Source organism: Triticum urartu, chromosome 1 (genome assembly GCF_003073215.2).
Source record: "Triticum urartu cultivar G1812 chromosome 1, Tu2.1, whole genome shotgun sequence".
Lineage (NCBI taxonomy): Eukaryota > Viridiplantae > Streptophyta > Magnoliopsida > Poales > Poaceae > Triticum > Triticum urartu.
In genome coordinates, this window is record NC_053022.1 from 457,348,710 (window position 1) to 457,373,890 (window position 25,181).

The window sequence follows — 25,181 nt, forward strand, 5'->3', positions numbered from 1 at the left end:
GCTCGCAGTTGTGCCTGGTTATTTGATACTGGTTCAGCTGCTAACATTTGCAACTCGAAACAGGGGATACAGATTAAGCGAAGATTGGCTAAGGACGAGGTGACGATACGCGTGGGAAATGGTTCCAAAGTCGATGTGATCTCCGTCAGCACACTACCTCTACATCTAGCTTCGGGATTAGTTTTAGACCTAAATAATTGTTATTTGGTGCTAGCGTTGAGCATGAACATTATATCTGGATCTTGTTTGATGTGAGACGGTTATTCATTTAAATCAAAGAATAATGGTTGTTCTATTTATATGAGTAATATCTTTTATGGTCATGCACCCTTGATGAGTGGTCTATTTTTACTAAATCGTGATAGTAGTGATACACATGTTCATAGTATTGAAGCCAAAAGATGCAGAGTTGATAATGATAGTGCAACTTATTTGTGGAAATGAACATTGAAGCTCGCGGCGGATATCGTTATTTTCTCACCTTCACGGATGATTTGAGCAGATATGGGTATATCTACTTAATGAAACATAAGTATGAGACATTTGAAAAGTTCAAAGAATTTTAGAGTGAAGTGGAAAATGATCGTAACAAGAAAATCAAGTTTCTACGATCTTATCGTGGAGGTGAATATTTGAGGTATGAGTTTGGACTTCATTTGAAATAATGCGGAATAATTTCGCAACTCACGCCACCTGGAACACCACAACGTAATGGTGTGTCCGAACGTCGTAACCGCACTTTATTAGATATGGTGCGATCTATGATGTCTCTCATTGATTTACCGCTATTGTTTTGGGGTTATGCTTTAGAGACGGCCGCATTCACGTTAAATAGGGCACCATCTAAATCCGTTGAGACGACACCTTATGAACTGTGGTTTGGCAAGAAACCCAAGTTGTCGTTTCTTAAAGTTTGGGGCTGCGATGCTTATGTGAAAAAGCTTCAACCTGATAAGCTCGAACCCAAATCGAAGAAATGTGTTTTCATAGGAAACCCAAAGGAGACTGTTGGGTACACCTTCTATCACAGATCTGAAGGCAAGATATTCGTTGCTAAGAATGGATCCTTTCTAGAGAAGGAGTTTCTCTCGAAAGAAGTGAGTGGGACGAAAGTAGAACTTGACGAGGTAATTGTACCTTCTCCCTTATTGGAAAGTAGTTCATCACTGAAATCAGTTCCAGTGATTCCTACATCAGTAAGTGAGGAAGCTAATGATGATGATCATGAAACTTCTGATCAAGTTACTACCGAACCTCGTAGGTCAACCAGAGTAAGATCCGCACCAGAGTGGTATGGTAATCATGTTCTGGAAGTCGTGTTACTTGACCATGACGAACCTACGAACTATGAGGAAGCGATGATGAGCCCAGATTCCGCAAAATGGTTTGAGGCCATGAAATCTGAGATGGGATCCATGTATGAGAACAAAGTATGGACTTTGGTTGATTTGCCCGATGATCGGCAGGCCATAGAGAATAAATGGATCTTCAAGAAGAAGACTGACGCTGACGTAATATTACTGACTACAAAGCTCGACTTGTTGCAAAAGGTTTTTGACAAGTTCAAGGAGTTGACTACGATGAGACCTTATCACACGTAACGATGCTTAAGTCCGTCCGAATCATGTTAGTAATTGCCGCATTTTATGATTATGAAATTTGGCAAATCAATGTCAAAACTGCATTCCTTAATGGATATCTTAAAGAAGAGTTGTATATTATGCAAGCAGAAGGTTTTGTCGATCCAAAAGGTGCTAACAAAGTGTGCAAGCTCCAACGATCCATTTATGGATTGATGCAAGCCTCTCAGAGTTGGAATATACGCTTTGATAGTGTGATCAAAGCATATGGTTTTATACAGACTTTTGGAGAAGCCTGTATTTACAAGAAAGTGAGTGGGTGCTCCGTAGCATTTCTGATATTATATGTAGATGACATATTGTTGATCGGAAATGATACTGAATTTCTGAATAGCATAAAAGGATACTTGGATAAGAATTTTTCAATGGAAGACCTCGGTGAAGCTGCTTATATATTGGGCATCAAGATCTATAGAGATATATCAAGACGCTTAATTGGACTTTCACAAAGATACCTTGATAAATTTTTGAATAAGTTCAAAATGGATAAGGCAAAGAAAGGGTTCTTGCCTGTATTACAAGGTGTGAAGTTGAGTCAGACTCAATGTCCGACCACTGCAGAAGATAGAGAGAAAATGAAAGGTGTTCCCTATGCCTCAGCCATAGGCTCTATCATGTATGCAATGTTGTGTACCAGACCTGATGTGTGCCTTGCTATCAGTTTAGCAGGGAGGTACCAAAGTAATCCAGGAGTGGATCACTAGACAGCGGTCAAGAATATCCTAGAATACCTGAAAAGGACTAAGGATATGTTTCTTGTATATGGAGGTGACAATGAGCTTGTCGTAAATGGTTATGTCGATGCAAGCTTTGACACTGATCCGGATGACTCTAAGTCACAAACCGGATACGTGTTTTTATTAAATGGTGGAGCTGTCAGTTGGTACAATTCCAAGCAGAGCGTCGTGGCGGGATCTACGTGTAAAGAGGAATACATAGCTGCTTCGGAAGCAGCAAATGAAGGAGTCTGGATGAAGGAGTTCATATCCGATCTAGGTGTCATACCTAGTGCATCACGTCCAATGAAAATCTTTTGTGACAATACTGGTGCAATTGCCTTGATAAAGGAATCCAGATTTCACAAGAGAACCAAGCACATCAAGAGACGCTTCAATTCCATCCGTGATCAAGTCAAGGAGGGAGACATAGAGATTTGCAAGATACATACGGATCTGAATGTTGCAGACCCATTGACTAAGCCTCTCTCACGAGCAAAACATGATCAGCACCAAGACTCCATGGGTGTTAGAATCATTACAATGTAATCTAGATTATTGACTCTAGTGCAAGTGGGAGACCGAAGGAAATATGCCCTAGAGGCAATAATAAAGTTGTTATTTATATTTCCTTATATCATGATAAATGTTTATTATTCATGCTAGAATTGTATTAACCGGAAACTTAGTACATGTGTGAATATATAGACAAACAGAGTGTCACTAGTTTATCTCTACTTGACTAGCTCGTTGAATCAATGATGGTTATGTTTTTCTAACCATAGACATGAGTTGTCATTTGATTAATGGGATCACATCATTAGAGAATGATGTGATTGACTTGACCCATCCGTTATCTTAGCACGATGATTGTTTAGTTTGTTGCTATTGCTTTCTCCATAACTTATACATGTTCCTATGGCTATGAGATCATGCAACTCCCGAATACCGGAGGAACACTTTGTGTGCTACCAAACATCACAATGTAACTGGGTGATTATAAAGGTGATCTACAGGTGTCTCCGGTGGTGTTTGTTGAGTTGGCATAGATCGAGATTAGGATTCGTCACTCCGATTGTCGGAGAGGTATCTCTAGGCCCTCTCGGTAATGTACATCACTATAAGCCTTGCAAGCAATGTAGCTAATAAGTTAGTTACGGGATGTAGCATTACGGAATGAGTAAAGAGACTTGCCGGTAACGAGATTGAACTAGGTATTGAGATACCGACGATCGAATCTCGGGCAAGTAACATACTGATGACAAAGGGAACAACGTATATCGTTATGCGATTTGACCGATAAAGATCTTCGTAGAATATGTAGGAACCAATATGAGCATCCAGGTTCCTCTATTGGTTATTGACCGGAGACGTGTCTCGGTGATGCCTACATAGTTCTCGAACCCATAGGGTCCGCACGCTTAACATTCGGTGACGATCGGTATTATGAGTTTATGTGTTTTGATGAACCAAAGGTAGTTCGGAGTCCCGGATTTGGTCACGGACTTGACGATGAGTCTTGAAATGGTCGAGACGTAAAGATCGATATATTGGAAGCCTATGTTTGGACATCGGAATGGTTCCGGATGAGTTCGGGCATTTTCCGGAGTACCGGGAGGTTACCGGACCCCCCGGGGAGTATATGGGCCTTATTGGGCTTTATGGGAAAGAGAGAGGGGCTGCCTAGGGAAGGCCGCCCCCCCAAGGCCTAGTCCGAATTGGACTAGGGGAGGGGCGGCGCCCCCTACTTCCTTCTCTTCTCTCCTTCCCTTCCTTCTCTCCTACTCCTACTTGGAAAGGGGGAAATCCTACTCCCGGTGGGAGTAGGACTCCCGAGGGCGCGCCATAGTAGAGGGCCGACCCTCACCCTCCTCCACTCCTTTATATACGGGGGAGGGGGCACCCCATAGACACACAAGTTGATCATTGATTTCTTAGCCGTGTGCGGCACCCCTCTCCACCATAATCCACCTAGTTCATATCGTAGCGGTGCTTAGGCAAAGCCCTGTTCCGGTAGCATCATCATCACCGTCATCACGACGTCGTGCTAACGAAGCTCTCCCTCGACACTCTGCTGGATCATGAGTTCGTGGGACGTCACCGAGCCGAACGTGTGCAGATCGTGGAGGTGCCGTATCTTCGGTGCTAGGATCGGTCGATTGTCTTCTACATCAACCGCGCTGTCATAACGCTTCCGCTTACGGTCTACGAGGGTACATGGACAATACTCTTCCCTCTCATTGCTATGCATCACCATGATCTTGCGTGTGCGTAGGAAATTTTTGAAATTACTGCGTTCCCCAACAGTATCCGCCCACAAGTGTTGCCAATATTTATGGTCACTGGATGGATAAAATTTTAAATAGGTTTAAAACGCTAATAAGGGTGTTATGGTCGATTTTGGCTATGTAGAAATGATTTTGTTTTTAGTGCACTAAACTCTACTCCTTTGGAGGTTATTTTCCGTTGTATGCACTGGCTTTGTATGTGGTCTACACTACATCGAACGGATTATCAATCGTTGTTCAAGGCGGTGTGTATGCGGTTGAAGCGGGTGACCAGAGAGCTTTTTACCCAACATGAATGGCGGCATAATCTTCGGATCGGTCCACCACCTCCTTTGACTTAGGCATGGTTTCGGTACTATATGGCTTTACTTTTTCCACTACGTCGGTATTTATTTTTTGGGATAATTGGTTTTATACCCTTAGTTGTGTCCCCCTCGTCAGGATTGCTCCTAGTTTCTGAAACACGTGGTCTTGCCCAACCCACTTTGGCGTCTTATGCTTTGCCCTTTGACCGTTTGATTGTCACTTTGAAAACCTCATAACTAATTCATACTACATCATAAAATTGCAAATAAGATACCAAAATGTTCGGAAAAACATCACATGTATGTCAATGCCACTTGCATTCATGACAAAAGTGTTGGTAAGTGTCCATCCGAGTTTTAACTCTTATCATACCACCATGAACGGTAAAATCTAAAAAAATAAAAAAAATTCAAAAAAAAAATTGGTGGCAAAGAATGACAGATGTTTTAAGTGCTTCCCAAGTTTCATGAGAGAATGACATTCGTGGAAGCCGTGGCCAACACTTTTGGTTTTATACCCTTAGTTGTGTCCCCCTCGTTAGGATTGCCCCTAGTTTATGGAACACGTGGTCTTGCCCAACCCACTTTGGCGTCTTATGCTTTGCCCTTTGACCGTTTGACTGTCACTTTGAAAACTTGATAACCAATTCATACTAAATCATTAAAATGCAAATAAGATACCAAAATGTTCGGAAAAACATCACATGTATGTCAATGCCACTTGCATTCATGACAAAAGTGTTGGTAAGTGCCCATCCAAGTTTGAACTCTTATCATACCACCATGAACGTAAAATCCAAAAAAAGTTGGTGGCAAAAAATGACAGCTGTTTTAAGTGCTTGCCAAGTTTCATCAGAGAATGACATTCGTGGAAGCCGTGGTAAAAAAAACAATCTATTTTCGAGTGTTGATTGTTTTTTGGCATGACTTCCACGAATGTCATTCCTTGATGAAACTTGGCAAGCACTTAAAAACATTTGCCATTCTTTGCCACCAACTTTTTCTAGAATTTTTTAGATTTTACTGTTCATGGTGGTATGATAAGAGTTAAAACTCAGATAGGCACTTACCAACACTTTTGTCATGAATGCAGGTGACATTGACATATAGGTGATGTTTTTCCGAACATTTTGGTATCTTATTTACATTTTTCTAATATATTATGAATTATTTATGAAGTTTACAAAGTGACGGTCAAACGGCAAAAGTATAAGACACCAAAGTGGGTTGGGCGAGACCAAATGTTTTCAAAAACTAGGGACAATCCTGACGAGGGGGACACAACTATGGGTATAAAACCAACTATTCCTTTAAAACCAACTATTCCTTTTTTTTCTTTTGTGTTGGTGTTTGGTTATGTGCATCTTACCTATGCAAATGCCGCGTGTTCCTCATCATGTTTGTATTCACTTAATGTTACATTTTGAGTTGGGGTTAATAAAAGCGCTCTTTATATGAAAAAAAGAAGAAGCGGCCGAAGCAGCGACAGTTTGAGGCACGGACGCCGTGAGAGATAAACTATTTGGACCGAATTTCTTTTTACCCCTTGCCACCACAATGTTTTCCGGCTGCAAGAACTATTTGCATAATGATAGCACATGCTTAAGTGCTTTCATTGCAGCACCAAAATAGACATCATAGACGCCATTGCTCTAGACAACACTAATCACTACCCATACTACATCATTCTATGCTTTCACCAGCATCGTTGCCTTCCCGCGCCGGTCGTTTTATCATTTCAACCTTAGCAGAAGGCCCCGCAGAATCGACGGGGCTCGTCGATTGGGCCGCGCCATTGCTCTTCTTGAACCCCTTCTTCATCTTGGCCTTCTGAGCCCAACCCAGGACACCCTGCTGCACATGCTCATTGAAGATCTCCTTCTTGTAGAAGCTTCCCATCTTCGCACACAACAGAGGAGATCAGAACATGCGTCAATAGTCGGTGTCGACGACACCAGAAACATTTTACGATGTCAAAATATGGCCGCACCTGTGTTACAATTGCATACAGAGGTAGGGTGCTGTAGCTGCAGAGAAGCTGAATGATGAGCCTGCAAGTGCAAGGACACCTGGACGTGTCAGTTCAAGAAAAAGGTCATGTTCGCTTTTTCCTATGGGAAAAGAAGTTGGAGACGTGTGTGAGGTACCCAATAACAAGCCTCGGCACAATGAAGCCAACCTGCCCCATGATGCAGGAGTTGAATCCGTAGGTGGTCTAAGACAGAGATGGGGCAAAAGATGTTCTGATCAGTCATAAGATCTTAACCGAACGTAATTTGAAACTGGTGCCACTTCAAGCCGCTCACCAGTATCCAGAAGAAGAATGCAATCTCGAATGCGTTCTGGAAGAGGATGAAGTGGATTAGGAACAGGACGATCCTCGGCCGCCCGAACCAGAAGTGGTCATCTGATGGCTTTACGATCAAATCGCCCTCGACCGCCGAGTGCTTCTCAGCTACATCCTGGGCTAACTGAGCTATGACATGCTCCAGTTTGGTGCCGACGGCTAGCAGAAGCTGCAGGGGGAATAGAGAGTGAGTATAAGAGGGTCATAGCGGATGTTTAAAATAACACATTATTATATGTGCACTTGTTTTAGGATTATTATATATGCACTTACAATAAGGGGAATGAATGCGATCCAAAAGTATGTGTGCCACCCTGCAGATTAGCAAAATGTGATGTAAGATAGCTTCAAGAAGCTTAAATGATGAAATATATTACTGACAAAGTTTAGTAAACCATCTTGCGGAACAAAACTGTTCTCATGACAGGTTCTGGTTTTTTACGCCCGTTACCAGCGTAACTGCTAAAGAATCTAATTCAAATTTGGAATCTGTAAACAGGTCATGATTGGTTTTTTCTTCTTCAAACTGTAGCGTTTAGGACCAGATTGTTTTCAAATTCTGAAAGTGGCTCGAATAGAGTTACTGCAGTGTATACAAGTGCTGTTCAGAAAAGATGAGCTGCAACTTACCATTAACATTCAGCAACAGAAAGATCACCACGAATACCCACAAGTACCAGCTAAAAGAGAATAGACAAAAGATAAATTGAGTTATGCTTGGAATAGACATGAGTTGAGCCAACCTGCATAGAACACCAGCTTGGAACAGTATATATAGAAAAGTAGAAACTTGTGTGTAGTATCACCTTATGCCAACCACCTTCTTAAAATCAGACTCTAAAACCCGCAGCATGTATTTATGGAAATCGAATTTCAAGTTTCCACGGCAGTGGGTCTGCAATCCAAAAATGAACTCATTTTTACATATGAGGAAAGCACTCAAGGCCAGCTTATTGCAAGCTATGCTTACCATGATAAAACCAAGACGCATTGTGGTGTAGTCGGTTTTACTTACTGATCCATAGAACTGCTTGAAAAAAGAATGCTGCATGGGAAATGGAAAGGGGCTAATTAGTTCGGCAATACACGCTTTCGGTATTAAAATAAAAATAAAGCCATTCCGATAATGCATAACTAAACTTTACTAGTCCATGCAATTTCGCAACATAAATTAATTCTTACAGAAGACCTCATGATTGCTTACCAGCCAACTCAATATTCTAGAATCTTTGCCAATACCCTTAAAATGCTCCCTGATAAATTCGAAATTGTGTACATTGTTCACCTTCTTGGGCCCTGCAGTTTATTGTGGAATCATCATCCTGTTACAGCTGTAGTGGCTCTAAACAATGCTGCTTCTTCATCAGACACATATATTGATTTTCAGTGCACAAGAGGGTGTTGTTAACCCACAAGTATATCATTGGCATTGTGATAAATATTAACAACAAGAAAGGCTCAAATACCATTTCCTGCAGTGTCTTTCTGAATTGCATCCTCCCACAGTTTCCACTGATGTATCTGAGTAAGAGAATGCGCAAAATCAGCTTATCAACACATGGTATTCCGTGGGTAATGCGTAGCGCTGTAACTGATAAGTGGCTTACCTTTGCACCTCCTAAAAGCATTGTCAAAACACTGAACACAACATGTGTAATAGCCAGCACAAATATGAAAATATGCAACTGATGTATAGCTTCTAGGGACATCAGCGGAGCTTTTCCCTGTTAAAACAAACACTAGAGTTCATAACAGCATAGATTAAAAGGAAATCTGAAGATTCTTCAATTTACATGGTGAGAAACTCAATATTAGTTAAGACTGGAGGAGTGGGAAGGATAAATGGAACATATAGAAGCAATACATTATGATAGAAAAAAACTGAACATGCTGTACAGAGACTTCGAGCAGAGCCATTTGAATGTTCCAACCAAATTAAGTTATATATCAATTTCTCTCTGCAAGTTAATCAGCACAGTGACATGACTATCCATACAATATGGTTAGCCGACCTAATAATCTTAAAGAATGTGATTAAACCGGCCATCCTTTTCTGTCTATGGCTTTATGATACCCAGCTGTGATGCCCACTCCTTCCACATGCTAGTGTCTAGTGTTCCCATTTCATATCATAGCCAGCGCAAATGTACAAGCAAAACAGAACAACGTCGCTTCATCACATCCTAAGATTGACAACATCATCACATGAATGGCAAAAAGGGTGGCCCCGTGGCTCTGTCTGTTTGGCCCAAATAATCTTGTACCAAACTAGCTACGAGGTCCTAAGAAAATTAAGTGTTTGCATGCTCAAAAACCACAATGGTACCTAATTCCAACTGCTCATCCAACCAACCCAATGGCACAGTAGCTCCCCCCACCCCACCAAAAAAAGAGACAGCCACAGTTTGCACGAAATCAAAGTATGTAATTTGCAATGGTGGGCTGGCCCAATCACCTTCGACCGGCAGACGTCGACTTCCGCCGCGCCGCCGCTGAGCAGCCGCCTCCCGATTCTGCCGATGATCTGGGATGTAACAAGATGCTCCTTTGTCGGCGCCGCCTCACCGGCCCGAACCTCGTCCTCCCCTTGGCATGGCAGCATGTGGAGTGTCCAGCTAGGACGAATGCAGATGTTCTGAATCTTCCCTTGGCACACCGTCAGCAGCAGCGAGATGAACCCGAGAAGCATCAGCTCTGCATTGCACCAAGGAGCAGTTGATCATACCCAACATGGAAGACAGGTAGTACAACCAAACGTCAAAATTCAAAAAGAGAAGACAGATAAAATGATTAGTAGCCTTTTGACTGTTTTTCAGGGGAACAGTTGGGAGACGTTCCCACCGAGAGCAACCCCACCCAATTACCCATGATGCAGAGAGATGCGCTTTTTGCACAGACCGCACCACCACAATTTTGTCGACATACTGGTACTTTCTCCAGATTTTTTCTTCTTTTTTGAGTGGGACTTTCTCGAGTTCTTGACAATCGAATGAAGCAGGATGCATGCGGGCCATGGCGGGCGTGGGGGGAAGAAATTAGTTACCTTCTTTGACCTTGAGGATGGCCTCGTAGAGCGGCTTCTGGTTCTTCCGCTTGAAGGTCTGCAGCCGTCGCAACCAAGAGCACGGAGCAGTCAGTCAATGGACGAACACGAGCCGATGCGAGGAGATCGAAGGGGGCGACGGAATGGCGGCGGAACGGCCGAAGGTGATAAAGGCAGGCGAACGGGCGTCGGAGGGATGACGGATTACCTTGCCGAGGTAGTGGAGGCATCGCTCGGCGAGGAGGGAGATGAGCACGATGATGGAGCAGACGAGCGCGACGATCCACGTGGGCGTGAACTCGAGCGTCGCCGCCTCCTCCTCGCCGTGCTCCGCCATGATCCGCCCCCCACACCCTCCGCGACGGCGACGGAGGAAAGAGAGAGAGACGTTAGAGAAAGTACTGGAAGGAGCTGGGCTGGGGGAGGGGCGCCGCGTCCTGTAGCTTATTATAGCGGTGGCACGGCAGCAGTTTGTCTCCGATAGGTGGCTGGGCGCGGCGGGGCGGGAGTGGGGAGGGGGGAGGTAGCTAGCCGTCGTTTGCTTAGCTCTTAAGCGCTGGCGGTAGGCGTTTCCGCCATTAATTCTTCAGTTCGCATGATATACTACTGTGGATGCCATTGAAAGATATGCCTTCAATTACGTCCTGAATTTGCATGCTCGCGGCTAAAGTTAGCGAGGAAAACAGTGTGGCGCACGCCTGAGGCTCAAGCTTAGCGTCAAAGGTAGTATGCCTTCATTACCTTCCTAAACTGAGTCAGTGGAAAATCAGTGGCACGCGCTGCGCAAGCCACGCCGTGGGCAGACACGTCGGTTTGAATTGGAGTGGTGCTGCTAGTCTAGTCCGCGCGAGACAGCAACCGGCGGCTGTCGCCGCGCGCGTGACCCTGCCGTGCCGACGCGGCCGGCGACTAGTAGCAACGTAGCTCTCGACGGAGCCAGTTGCGGCCTCCTCAGAAGTCGTGATCACCGCCGGTGGTAGAGTGGAGTCGTTCAACGGGGCGAGTGGATGGGGGCCAGCCGTCTGGCCGGGTGGGGACGGAGCGTCAGCGGCAGCGTGCGCGGCGCAGCAGCAGCGACGCGTGCACGCGAGGACACACGGGACGGGATGGTTGACAGGCACGCGTCCGGCCAGCGTCACGGGCCATCGAGCGTGCCACCGGGGACACGCCGAGCGGAACAGATGTTGGCAGGCAACGCCCGGCCGATCGCTGTTGCTGCCGCCGGTGACCAGACCAAGTCCACCGCCGCTGGTGTCTGGCTGGAGGGGACTGGACGCCCGCCGGCCACGGCGCGTGGCGACCGCGGGTTGGACCGGCTCGCGGCGGAGCGGCCCGCTTTGTGATTTGTATGCGACGACGGAAAAGCAGAAATAAAAGTCGGTCCGTTTCGAAAATTATTCCACGTACTACGTAGTAGACTACGGAGTACAGTACTACGGTAGTGACGCGTGCCCCTCCTGACGCTCCATTTGCTGCTTCGTGGAGCACCTCATCGCTGACATGGCCATATTCTGACCGTGCCAGCATTTGCGGGGCTTGGTTTAGTGCCAATTGGCCAAGCACGTCGTTTGGGATTCTCAAAGGACTAGAGACCACGTCCATCTGTGGTTTGTACGAGATGTTTTGGTTGCGTTTTGCGTGTTATGATAACCGATGCCATGTGGATGGCACACCGGAAGGCCATGGCTTTTTTTATCATGCTTGTCGGTTGAGTCATTTGAAACGAGATAAACGCTAGAGTTTTCAAGAAGAAATCAACTCTAGCATGCTACATTCTCAATCTTATCCAAGACGAAGCCAAACTTTGGGTCCCCGCTAGAGCTAGGCACTTGAGTCTCATCATGTCGCGAGAGTTGTTTCGATGAATTTGCTGTCAGACGGGTTATGTTGTGGAGCCATTATTTTATACTCTAAAACTCTTCTTCTTGATTAATGAATGAGGCTAGTCTTTTGCCTCTGTTTCAAAAAAAAAAAAGATTACACTACTATTGGGATTACAAAAAGTGTAGCAATAGTCGAAACACATGATGGCAGTATCACACCAATTGGCATCCAACATGATTTTGTCTACATTGATTCTTATTTTTTTAAACGGAGGTAAAAAATTTGCGTCATCTATTAATTATGTAGAAAAAATGCCGAGATAATTAACAGAAAACGGTGTGGAAGCAAAATATTCTTATCAATAGATATGAATAGAAGGAGAAGTTTCTCTAGTTGTTGTCAAAATGAAAATTAGGACAAAAATCCCTTACAAAATACAGTGCAAATGAATCATTAAAAAACCATGCATGTTTTAATTGTAAAAACATCAACATAGGAAATCCCCTCAAATATACAATAATTCTATTACTCCCTCCGTTCACTTTTGTAAGTCGTTTCAGACAACTCAAAATAGGTTGTTTTGCACATTGTCTGAAATGCCTTTAAGGTCTTATAAAAATGAACAAAGGGAGTAGAACAAATCTTAATGTACATCCTGGTTTATTATTTAGCAATCACTTCGGTTTATTTACATTCAGTTGGTAGTGGTAAGGATATGCACAAGGTGAGTCATTCACCTTTTCAGCTGCAGAGTGCATATGGTGTCCCGCTCAAGTCGTCGCACATTCTACTTAGTATTCCTTATTAAAAAAAGTCGGTTCACACATTAAATGTGTCTGTGTCAGTTTCTTCTTTCAGCTTTCGCCACCTCAACAGGCACTGTCCGGTAGCCAATTTTTGCAGGAAGCCGGGACGAGGTAGTACCGTGGGAAGGTCACCTGCTACGTACAAATTTGGAGCATCGCTTCGTGAGATCACACTGAGCTGGGAGGCTGCTAAAACTACGGACCTCGGTCGCCGCTAATTCATGACGCTAACCACCGTCGCCGGTGCCGAATGCGAAGTTCTTGTTGGGCCACTGCCGAAATCAGTACGGCACTTCATCAAGTTGAGGGGATTATATGCCTCGGAAAGAAAAGTTTAGGGAATCATACCATGTACTAATAGAGTACCGTAGTAACGCGTGCTTCTCCTGACGCTCTCCATTTGCTGCTTGAGTACTTTGTCGCTGGCAATGAGCCAATGACCATATTCTTTATTTTTAGAGCACGCAAATTGCGTGTCTCAAAGCATCTCCAACACTGACCCACGAATTTGTTTCGGCATCCGTCTGCGGACATGAGACCAGTCCACGGACATAAGTGCGTGAACCGGTCATTCATGCTGTCCGCATATATTTCAACCACCGTCTGAAATAACCAGACGGAATTCATGCAAATATGATGGATTTCATTAAAGTACGAATAGAAAATAGCACAAATCATGCATACATAGCATGCAAATAAAGTCTAGTACAACAATAGTTCAAATTCAACGAGATTAAACGGATTTTAAACTAGTTTTTCATGAACGGATCATCCTGTCCCACACATACCGCCCCTTCAGATTTATCCAACAATGTGTGTACTTAAATGACCGTCCTCTATTTTATGGTACATCATGGCAGCGCGTATGGGCTACACAATGTGTAGAGCAATATTGAATGAATGAATGAATCAATCAATCAATCACACAATTACAATGCGATATTTTGAATAGGCCAACAAAGTTTGAGGTCATTTTGAATTGTTTAAATTTATTTTAGTATTTAAATGGGCATATTAAGTGCTACCGGTCCACTTTAATAATTGCTAGGGGCAAAATGGAAAGTCAAATGAGAATTGGTTTCTTCATGAAAAATACGTGGGGATTATTTGGAATATTATCAACATTTTTGTTTTACCGTTTGAAGAAATAATATTTTGACTTGCTATTTGAATTGGAATATGAATTGAATTTGGGACAACTCGCATTTAAGCTTCACAAAACATGATGTCTTGGCATAATTAGAGAAAATCATTGTAATTATGCCAACACATCATGATGTCTTGGCATAATTATAACACAAAACATGATGTCTTGGCATAATTATAGGAGACCCATGCTATTACAGGGGTGTTATAGCATGGTCTCCTATATATCGAGTTAGAGTTTTGGCTCCACTCACTACTTGCACCATCATCGTAGTCTACTCAATCATGAACGCTAGGGTGCATCGGCGAGCGGGAAAGTAGGTCTTCGGAACCTCATGCCCTTGTGATCCTACTGCAGGAGAGGGCGGATTAGTTTTTGAGGAAGCACCTCAAGCGACTACTTGCGTTCTTCGCCGTGGGCTGTCTACCACCAAGATCAGGCACTGTTGCACGCCATCGTCACTAAAGTCTGCTTCAACTGGTCTTCGCCAACTCGTCTGGAACAACATCGCCTCTGTGGCAACCATCACTACTCCATCTGCAACCAATCAGTATGTGTCCCGTGGCATGATCCAATCTTTTATTTTGACTACTGTTGCATGTGCGATGCTTATCACTATGTATCCCCTGATCTGATTTGATATTTTATTATAACTATTGTTGCATGTGCGATGATGTTGTTCGTGATGGTTCATCTAGCATGTTAGATTTATCCATGCTAATCGTTTTTCTATTGTAGTCATGATTTATTTAAATGAAATCCCTACAAAGTCTAAGCTCCTAGGAAATGGAGAGTTGAAATGAGGTCGGGAGGTCCCTTCTCGAGACGAGGTAGGCACGGAAACCTCCCCTCCCTCTCCAGCCTCCCCCGCCGCCGCCTCGGGGCACGGGCGGGCAAAGCCCGACCAGTGCCGGCAGTGGCGGGGCCCTCGCGTTCCCATGGTGGCCGGAGCTGGCGTGGCGTGGCTCCTCCATCCCGGGCATGGCGCGGGCGCCGGGCGTCGCGGTGCGGTGGCGCACGGGGTCGTGGTGGGTTCCGGTGCTTTCTGCCGGGCTTCGGGCGGCGCGGCTTGTGGCGGGGCATGCGGTGGAAGCTGCGGCGATGGGGATGGCGGGCTAGATCCACATGGCGGCGGCTGCTCACGGCGCGAGCCGGGGGCGGCATCGTTGGGGGAGTGCTCCTAGCTACGATGACTGTCCTAGGCTCCTGGCCGGCTGGCAGCGCGGGCCTAGGTGGCTCTGGCTGGTCGCCTTGGCTCAGTTCTCAGGCGGGGCAGATGGCGTCGGGGTGGGGGGCTCTGCTCTGCCGGGACGTTCGGGTCTCGATTGGGGCAGAGAGGCGGGGCACGCTTCGTAGGTGTGTAGTGACGTGGCTGTTGCGACAGTGCAGGCGGCGCGAGGAGGCGGTGGCGACCTCCTTCTCCTAGATGTGTACGGGTGCAGGTGCAGATCTAGGGTTTGTGCTCAGGCAGGCCAGATCTGGGCCCGGGGGTGGATCGAAGTGTGTGCTTAAGGTAGGAGAGGTTGGGCTTGGCCTGGGGTGTGTCTGCGGGTGGTGCTTGTGCTCTCCTTGTGGGCGTGGTGGTTGGAGGTGGGGAATGCTGAAGGAAATATGCCCTAGAGGCAATAATAAAGTTATTATTTATTTCCTTATATCATGATAAATGTTTATTATTCATGCTAGAATTGTATTAACCGGAAACATAATACATGTGTGAATACATAGACAAACAGAGTGTCACTAGTATGCCTCTACTAGACTAGCTCGTTAATCAAAGATGGTTATGTTTCCTAACCATGAACAAAGAGTTGTTATTTGATTAACGGGATCACATCATTAGGTGAATGATCTGATTGACATGACCCATTCCATTAGCTTAGCACCCGATCGTTTAGTATGTTGCTATTGCTTTCTTCATGACTTATACATGTTCCTATGACTATGAGATTATGCAACTCCCGTTCGCCGGAGGAACACTTTGTGTGCTACCAAACGTCACAACGTAAATGGGTGATTATAAAGGTGCTCTACAGGTGTCTCCAAAGGTACATGTTGGGTTGGCGTATTTCGAGATTAGGATTTGTCACTCCGATTGTCGGAGAGGTATCTCTGGGCCCTCTCGGTAATGCACATCACATAAGCCTTGCAAGCATTGCAACTAATGAGTTAGTTGCGAGATGATGTATTACGGAACGAGTAAAGAGACTTGCCGGTAATGAGATTGAACTAGGTATTGAGATACCGACGATCGAATCTCGGGCAAGTAACATACCGATGACAAAGGGAACAACGTATGTTGTTATGCGGTCTGACTGATAAAGATCTTCGTAGAATATGTAGGAGCCAATATGAGCATCCAGGTTCCGCTATTGGTTATTGACCGGAGACGTGTCTCGGTCATGTCTACATAGTTCTCGAACCCATAGGGTCCACACGCTTAACGGTTTTGATGACAGTTATATTATGAGTTATGATTTTGATGACCGAAGATAGTTCGGAGTCCCGGATGTGATCACGGACATGACGAGGAGTCTCGAAATGGTCGAGACATAAAGATTGATATATTGGAAGCCTATATTTGGATATCGGAAGTGTTTCGAGTGAAATCGGGATTTTACCGGATTACCGGGAGGTTACCGGAACCCCCCGGGAGGTATATGGGCCTTAGTGGGCTTTAGTGGAAGAGAGGAGAGGTGGCCAGGGCTGGGCCGCGCGCCCCCCCTAGTCCGAATAGGACAAGGAGAGGGGGCCGGCGCCCCCCTTCCTTCTCTCTCTCCTCTTTCCCCCTCCCGAATCCTATTCCAACTAGGAAAGGGGGGGAATCCTACTCCGGGAGGGAGTAGGACTCCTCCTGGTGCGCCCTCTCCTGGCCAGCCGCACCCCCCCTTTGATCCTTTATATACGGAGGCAGAGGGCACCCCTAGACACACAAGTTGATCCACGTGATCATATTCTTAGCCGTGTGCGGTGCCCCCTTCCACCATAGTCCTCGATAATATTGTAGCGGTGCTTAGGCGAAGCCCTGCGACAGCAGTACATCAAGATCGTCACCACGCCGTCGTGCTGACGGAACTCTTCCCCGACACTTTGCTGGATCGGAGTCCGGGGATTGTCATTGAGCTGAACGTGTACTAGAACTCGGAGGTGCCGTAGTTTCGGTGCTTGATCGGTCGGGCCGTGAAGACATACGACTACATCAACCACGTTGTGCTAACGCTTCCATTGTCGATCTACAAGGGTACGTAGATCACACTCTCCCCTCTCGTTGCTGTGCATCACCATGATCTTGCATGTGCGTAGGAATTTTTTTGAAATTACTACGTTCCCCAACAGTGGCATCTGAGCCTAGGTTTTATATGTTGATGTTATATGCACGAGTAGAACACAAGTGAGTTGTGGGCGATATAAGTCATACTGCTTACCAGCATGTCATACTTTGGTTCGGCGGTATTGTTGGACGAAGCGGCCCGGACCGACATTACGCGTATGCTTACGCGAGACGGGTTCTCCCGACGTGCTTTGCACAAAGGTGGCTAGCGGGTGACAGTTTCTCCAACTTTAGTTGAACCGAGTGTGGCTACGCCCGGTACTTGCGAAGGTTAAAACAGCACCAACTTGACAAACTATCATTGTGGTTTTGATGCGTAGGTAAGATTGGTTCTTGCTTAAGCCCGTAGCAGCCACGTAAAACTTGCAAGAACAAAGTAGAGGACGTCTAACTTGTTTTTGCAGGGCATGTTGTGATGTGATATGGTCAAGACATGATGCTAAATTTTATTGTATGAGATGATCATGTTTTGTAACCGAGTTATCGGCAACTGGCAGGAGCCATATGGTTGTCGCTTTATTGTATGCAATGCAATCACGCTGTAATGCTTTACTTTATCACTAAGCGGTAGCGATAGTCGTGGAAGCATAAGATTGGCGAGACGACAACGATGCTACGATGGGGATCAAGGTGTCGCACCGGTGACAATGGTGATCACGACGGTGCTTCGAAGATGGAGAGCACAAGCACAAGATGATGATGGCCATATCATATCACTTATATTGATTGCATGTGATGTTTATCTTTTATGCATCTTATCTTGCTTTGATTGATGGTAGCATTATAAGATGATCTCTCACTAATTATCAGGAAGTGTTCTCCCTAAGTATGCACCATTGCGAAAGTTCTTCGTGCTGAGACACCACGTGATGATCGGGTGTGATAGGCTCTACGTTCAAATACAACGGGTGCAAAACAGTTGCACACGCGGAATACTCAGGTTATACTTGACGAGCCAAGCATATACAGATAAGGCCTCGGAACACAGAGACCGAAAGGTCGAGCGTGAATCATATAGTAGATATGATCAACATAGTGATGTTCACCAATGAAACTACTCCAGCTCACGTGATGATCGGACATGGTTTAGTTGATTTGGATCACGTAATCACTTAGAGGATTGGAGGGATGTCTATCTAAGTGGGAGTTCTTTAAGTAATATGATTAATTGAACCTAAATTTATCAAGAACTTAGTACCTGATACTATCTTGCTTATTTATGTTTGATTGTAGATAGATGGCCCGTGTTGTTGTTCTGTTGAATTTTAATGCGTTCCTTGAGAAAGCTAAGTTGAAAGATGATGGTAGCAATTACACGGACTGGGTCCGTAACTTGAGGATTATCCTCATTACTGCACAGAAGAATTACGTCCTGGAAGCACCGCTGGGTGCCAGGCCTGCTGCTGGAGCAACACCAGATGTTATGAACGTCTAGCAGAGCAAAGCTGATGACTACTCGATAGTTCAGTGTGCCATGCTTTACGGCTTAGAATCGGGACTTCAACGACGTTTTGAACGTCATGGAGCATATGAGATGTTCCAGGAGTTGAAGTTAATATTTCAAGCAAATGCCCGGATTGAGAGATATGAAGTCTCCAATAAGTTCTATAGCTGCAAGATGGAGGAGAACAGTTCTGTCAGTGAGCATATACTCAAAATGTCTGGGTATAATAATCACTTGATTCAATTGGGAGTTAATCTTCCAGATGATTGCGTCATTGACAGAATTCTCCAATCACTGCCACCAGCTACAAGAGCTTCATGGTGAACTATAATATGCAAGGGATTGATAATACGATTCCTGAGCTCTTCGCAATGCTAAAGGCCGCAGAGGTAGAAATCAAGAAAGAGCATCAAGTGTTGATGGTCAACAAGACCACCAGTTTCAAGAAAAAGGGTAAAGGGAAGAAGGGGAACTTCAAGAAGAAGAACAAGCAAGTTGCTGCTCAAGTGAAGAAACCCAAGTCTGGACCTAATCCTGAGACTGAGTGCTTCTACTACAAAGGAACCAGTCACTGGAAGCGGAACTGCCCCAAGTATTTGGCAGAGAAGAAGGATGGCAAAGTGAAAGGTATATTTGATATACATGTTATTGATGTGTACCTTACTAATGCTCGCAGTTGTGCCTGGTTATTTGATACTGGTTCAGCTGCTAACATTTGCAACTCGAAACAGGGGATACAGATTAAGCGAAGATTGGCTAAGGACGAGGTGACGATGCGCGTGGGAAATGGTTCCAAAGTCGATGTGATCTCCGTCAGCACACTACCTCTACATCTAGCTTCGGGATTAGTTTTAGACCTAAATAATTGTTATTTGGTGCTAGCGTTGAGCATGAACATTATATCTGGATCTTGTTTGATGTGAGACGGTTATTCATTTAAATCAAAGAATAATGGTTGTTCTATTTATATGAGTAATATCTTTTATGGTCATGCACCCTTGATGAGTGGTCTATTTTTACTAAATCGTGATAGTAGTGATACACATGTTCATAGTATTGAAGCCAAAAGATGCAGAGTTGATAATGATAGTGCAACTTATTTGTGGAAATGAACATTGAAGCTCGCGGCGGATATCGTTATTTTCTCACCTTCACGGATGATTTGAGCAGATATGGGTATATCTACTTAATGAAACATAAGTATGAGACATTTGAAAAGTTCAAAGAATTTTAGAGTGAAGTGGAAAATGATCGTAACAAGAAAATCAAGTTTCTACGATCTTATCGTGGAGGTGAATATTTGAGGTATGAGTTTGGACTTCATTTGAAATAATGCGGAATAATTTCGCAACTCACGCCACCTGGAACACCACAACGTAATGGTGTGTCCGAACGTCGTAACCGCACTTTATTAGATATGGTGCGATCTATGATGTCTCTCATTGATTTACCGCTATTGTTTTGGGGTTATGCTTTAGAGACGGCCGCATTCACGTTAAATAGGGCACCATCTAAATCCGTTGAGACGACACCTTATGAACTGTGGTTTGGCAAGAAACCCAAGTTGTCGTTTCTTAAAGTTTGGGGCTGCGATGCTTATGTGAAAAAGCTTCAACCTGATAAGCTCGAACCCAAATCGGAGAAATGTGTCTTCATAGGATACCCAAAGGAGACTGTTGGGTACACCTTCTATCACAGATCTGAAGGCAAGATATTCGTTGCTAAGAATGGATCCTTTCTAGAGAAGGAGTTTCTCTCGAAAGAAGTGAGTGGGACGAAAGTAGAACTTGACGAGGTAATTGTACCTTCTCCCTTATTGGAAAGTAGTTCATCACTGAAATCAGTTCCAGTGATTCCTACATCAGTAAGTGAGGAAGCTAATGATGATGATCATGAAACTTCTGATCAAGTTACTACCGAACCTCGTAGGTCAACCAGAGTAAGATCCGCACCAGAGTGGTATGGTAATCCTGTTCTGGAAGTCATGCTACTAGATCATGATGAATCTACGAACTATGAAGAAGCGATGGTGAGCCCAGATTCTGCAAAATGGCTTGAAGCCATGAAATCTGAGATGGGATCCATGTATGAGAACAAAGTATGGACTTTGGTTGACTTGCCCAATGATCGGCAAGCAATTGAGAATAAATGGATCTTCAAGAAGAAGACTGACGCTGACGTAATATTACTGTCTACAAAGCTCGACTTGTTGCAAAAGGTTTTTGGCAAGTTCAAGGGGTTGACTACGATGAGACCTTCTCACCCGTAGCGATGCTTAAGTCTGTCTGAATCATGTTAGTAATTGCCGCATTTTATGATTATGAAATTTGGCAGATGGATGTCAAAATTGCATTCCTGAATGGATTTCTGGAACAAGAGTTGTATATGATGCAACCAGAAGGTTTTGTCGATCCGAAGGGAGCTAACAAAGTGTGCAAGCTCCAGCGATCCACTTATGGACTGGTGCAAGCCTCTCGGAGTTGGAATAAACGCTTTGATAGTGTGATCAAAGCATTTGGTTTTATACAGACTTTTGGAGAAGCCTGTATTTACAAGAAAGTGAGTGGGAGCTCTGTAGCATTTCTGATATTATATGTGGATGACATATTACTAATTGGAAATGATATAGAATTTCTGGATAGCATAAAGGGATACTTGAATAAGAGTTTTTCAATGAAAGACCTCGGTGAAGCTGCTTACATATTAGGAATTAAGATCCATAGAGATAGATCAAGACGCTTAATTGGACTTTCACAAAGCACATACCTTTACAAAGTTTTGAAGAAGTTCAAAATGGATCAAGCAAAGAAAGGGTTCTTACCTGTGTTACAAGGTGTGAAATTGAGTCAGACTCAATGCCGGACCACTGCAGAAGATAGAGAGAAAATGAAAGATGTTCCCTATGCTTCAACCATAGGCTCTATCATGTATGCAATGTTGTGTAACAGACCTGATGTGTGCCTTGCTATAAGTCTAGCAGGGAGGTACCAAAGTAGTCCAGGAGTGGATCACTGGACAGCGGTCAAGAACATCCTGAAATACCTAAAAAGGACTAAGGATATGTTTCTCGTTTATGGAGGTGACAAAGAGCTAATCGTAAATGGTTACGTCGATGCGAGCTTTGACACTGATCCGGACGATTCTAAATCGCAAACCGGATACGTATTTACATTTAACGGTGGAGCTGTCAGTTGGTGCAGTTCTAAACAAAGTGTCGTGGCGGGATCTACGTGTGAAGCGGAATACATAGCTGCTTCAGAAGCAGCAAATGAAGGAGTCTGGATGAAGGAGTTCATATCCTATCTAGGTGTCATACCTAGTGCATCGGGTCCAATGAAAATCTTTTGTGACAATACTGGTGCAATTGCCTTGGCAAAGGAATCCAGACTTCACAAGAGAACCAAGCACATCAAGAGACGCTTCAATTCCATCCGGGATCTAGTCCAGGTGGGAGACATAGAGATTTGCAAGATACATACGGATCTGAATGTAGCATACCCATTGACTAAGCCTCTTCCACGAGCAAAACATGATCAGCACCAAGGCTCCATGGGTGTTAGAATCATTACTGTGTAATCTACATTATTGACTCTAGTGCAAGTGGGATACTGAAGGAAATATGCCCTAGAGGCAATAATAATTTTATTATTTATTTCCTTATATCAGGATAAATGTTTATTATTCATGCTAGAATTGTATTAACCGAAAACATAATACATGTGTGAATACATAGACAAACAGAGTGTCACTAGTGTGCCTCTACTTGACTAGCTCGTTAATCAAAGATGGTTATGTTTCCTAACCATAGACAAAGAGTTGTTATTTGATTAACGGGATCACATCATTAGGTGAATGATCTGATAGACATGACCCATTCCATTAGCTTAGCACCCGATCGATTAGTATGTTGCTATTGCTTTCTTCATGACTTATACATGTTCCTATGACTATGAGATTATGCAACTCCCGTTTGCCGGAGGAACACTTTGTGTGCTACCAAACGTCACAACGTAACTGGGTGATTATAAAGGTGCTCTACAGGTGTCTCCAAAGGTACATGTTGGGTTGGCGTATTTCAAGATTAGGATTTGTCACTCCGATTGTCGGAGAGGTATCTCTGGGCCCTCTCGGTAATGCACATCACATAAGCCTTGCAAGCATTGCAACTAATGAGTTAGTTGTGAGATGATGTATTACAGAACGAGTAAAGAGACTTGCCGGTAACGAGATTGAACTAGGTATTGATATACTGACGATCGAATCTCGGGCAAGTAACATACCGATGACAAAGGGAACAACGTATGTTGTTATGCGGTCTGACCGATAGAAGATCTTCGTAGAATATGTAGGAGCCAATATGAGCATCCAAGTTCCACTATTAGTTATTGACCGGAGACATGTCTCGGTCATGTCTATATTGTTCTCGAACCCGTAGGGTCCGCACGCTTAAGGTTTTGATGACAGTTATATTATGAGTTTATGCATTTTGATGTACCGAAGTTTGTTCAGAGTCCCGGATGTGATCATGGACATGACGAGGAGTCTCGAAATGGTCGAGACATAAATATTGATATATTGGAAGCCTATATTTGGATTTCGGAAGTGTTCCGGGTGAAATCGGGATTTTACCGGATTACCGGGAGGTTACCGGAACCCCCCGGGAGGTATATGGGCCTTAGTGGGCTTTAGTGGAAGGGAGGAGAGGTGGCCAGGGCTGGGCCGCACGCCCCTCCCCCCTAGTCCGAATAGGACAAGGAGAGGGGGCCGACGCCCCCCTTCCTTCTCTCTCTCCTCTTTCCCCCTCCTGAATCATATTCCAACTAGGAAAGGGGGGAATCCTACTCCCGGAGGGAGTAGGACTCCTCCTGGCGCGCCCTCTCCTGTCCGGCCGCACCCCCCCTTTGATCCTTTATATACGGAGGCAGAGGGCACCCCTAGACACACAAGTTGATCCACGTGATCATATTCTTAGCCGTGTGCGGTGCCCCCTTCCACCATAGTCCTCGATAATATTGTAGCGGTGCTTAGGCGAAGCCCTGCGACAGCAGTACATCAAGATCGTCACCATGCCGTCGTGCTGACGGAACTCTTCCCCGACACTTTGCTGGATCGGAGTCCGGGGATCGTCATCGAGCTGAACGTGTGCTAGAACTCGGAGGTGCCGTAGTTTCGGTGCTTGATCGGTCGGGCCGTGAAGACGTACGACTACATCAACCACGTTGTGCTAACGCTTCTGTTGTCGATCTACAAGGGTACGTAGATCACACTCTCCCCTCTCGTTACTGTGCATCACCATGATCTTGCATGTGCGTAGGAATTTTTTTGAAATTACTACGTTCCCCAACAGAAGTTCGGGGCCAGATCGTGGAAATCTAGGCCATAGTAGATCATGAGCCCGCGGACAAATGGGTGGAGAGGAAAACCCAATCTGCGGAGGAAGTGGGGAAGAAATACTACCCTCTCATGGGGCCTTGGGGTGGGGAGAAGCTGCCCCTCCTCAGGAAGCCGGTGCACGATGTCTTTGGACAGGTATCCGTCCTTCCTTAGCTTTTTGACATGGCCCTCCGTGACGGAGGAGACCATCCACTTGCCTCCCGCTCCGGACATTGTTGGAGAAGGTTGAGGTAGGAAGTGCGGACTTGGGCGCTGGAGCTCGGGTGCGCAGAAGATGGATAGGCAAAGGGGGGAGAAGGCATAGGTAAAAAGGTGGATCCTTATCCCCTGATATGGGCGGATGCGACTATGCGTCCCCACCAGCCGAGTAAAACTCGCTTGCCTCTCAAGCGCCGTGATAAATGGCGCGGTTGGGTTACCCACGTCCGTATTGATGAGAATCCCGTAAATGGGGGACACGATCTCTGCTTTGACAAGACATGCCAAGGAAACCGCCTCGCAAAACACACTGAGGTGGAAAAGTGAAAACGATTCGAATAAAGGCTTGGCCGTAGTGTGATGTCACGCTGCGGAATACGTCAGCAGATTAGATTTGTGTTAATATTATTCTCTCTGTGGCAATACGTGGAAACTTATTTTGCAGAGCCGGACACTACTCTTGGTGTTTACGAACTTTTATGAAGAATTTGGAGGAGGAACCCGCCTTGCAATGCCGAAGACAATCTACGCGCCGGACTCGTCGTCATTGAAGCCTGGTTCAGGGGCTACTGAGGGAGTCCTGGATTAGGGGGTGTTCGGGTAGCCGGACTATACCTTCAGCCGGACTCCAGGACTATGAAGATACGAGATTGAAGACTTCGTCCCGTGTCCGGATGGGACTTTCCTTGGCGTGGAAGGCA

General features: G+C 45.0%; 1 protein-coding gene across 1 annotated transcript; it reads right to left on the minus strand.

Annotated features, from left to right (window-relative positions):
- Window positions 1–6,458: 6,458 nt before the first annotated feature.
- Window positions 6,459–11,053, minus strand: LOC125518760 (MLO-like protein 1). The gene is made up of 14 exons (XM_048683633.1): window positions 10,548–11,053; window positions 10,340–10,397; window positions 9,752–9,990; window positions 8,904–9,020; window positions 8,763–8,817; window positions 8,501–8,592; window positions 8,267–8,341; window positions 8,103–8,191; window positions 7,927–7,976; window positions 7,570–7,610; window positions 7,256–7,465; window positions 7,097–7,164; window positions 6,940–7,000; window positions 6,459–6,848 (listed from the first exon to the last, which is right to left on the minus strand). The coding sequence occupies exons 1-14, from the start codon at window positions 10,674–10,676 to the stop codon at window positions 6,633–6,635; spliced, it is 1,500 nt and encodes a 499-aa protein (XP_048539590.1). The 5' UTR covers window positions 10,677–11,053; the 3' UTR covers window positions 6,459–6,632.
- Window positions 11,054–25,181: the final 14,128 nt, after the last annotated feature.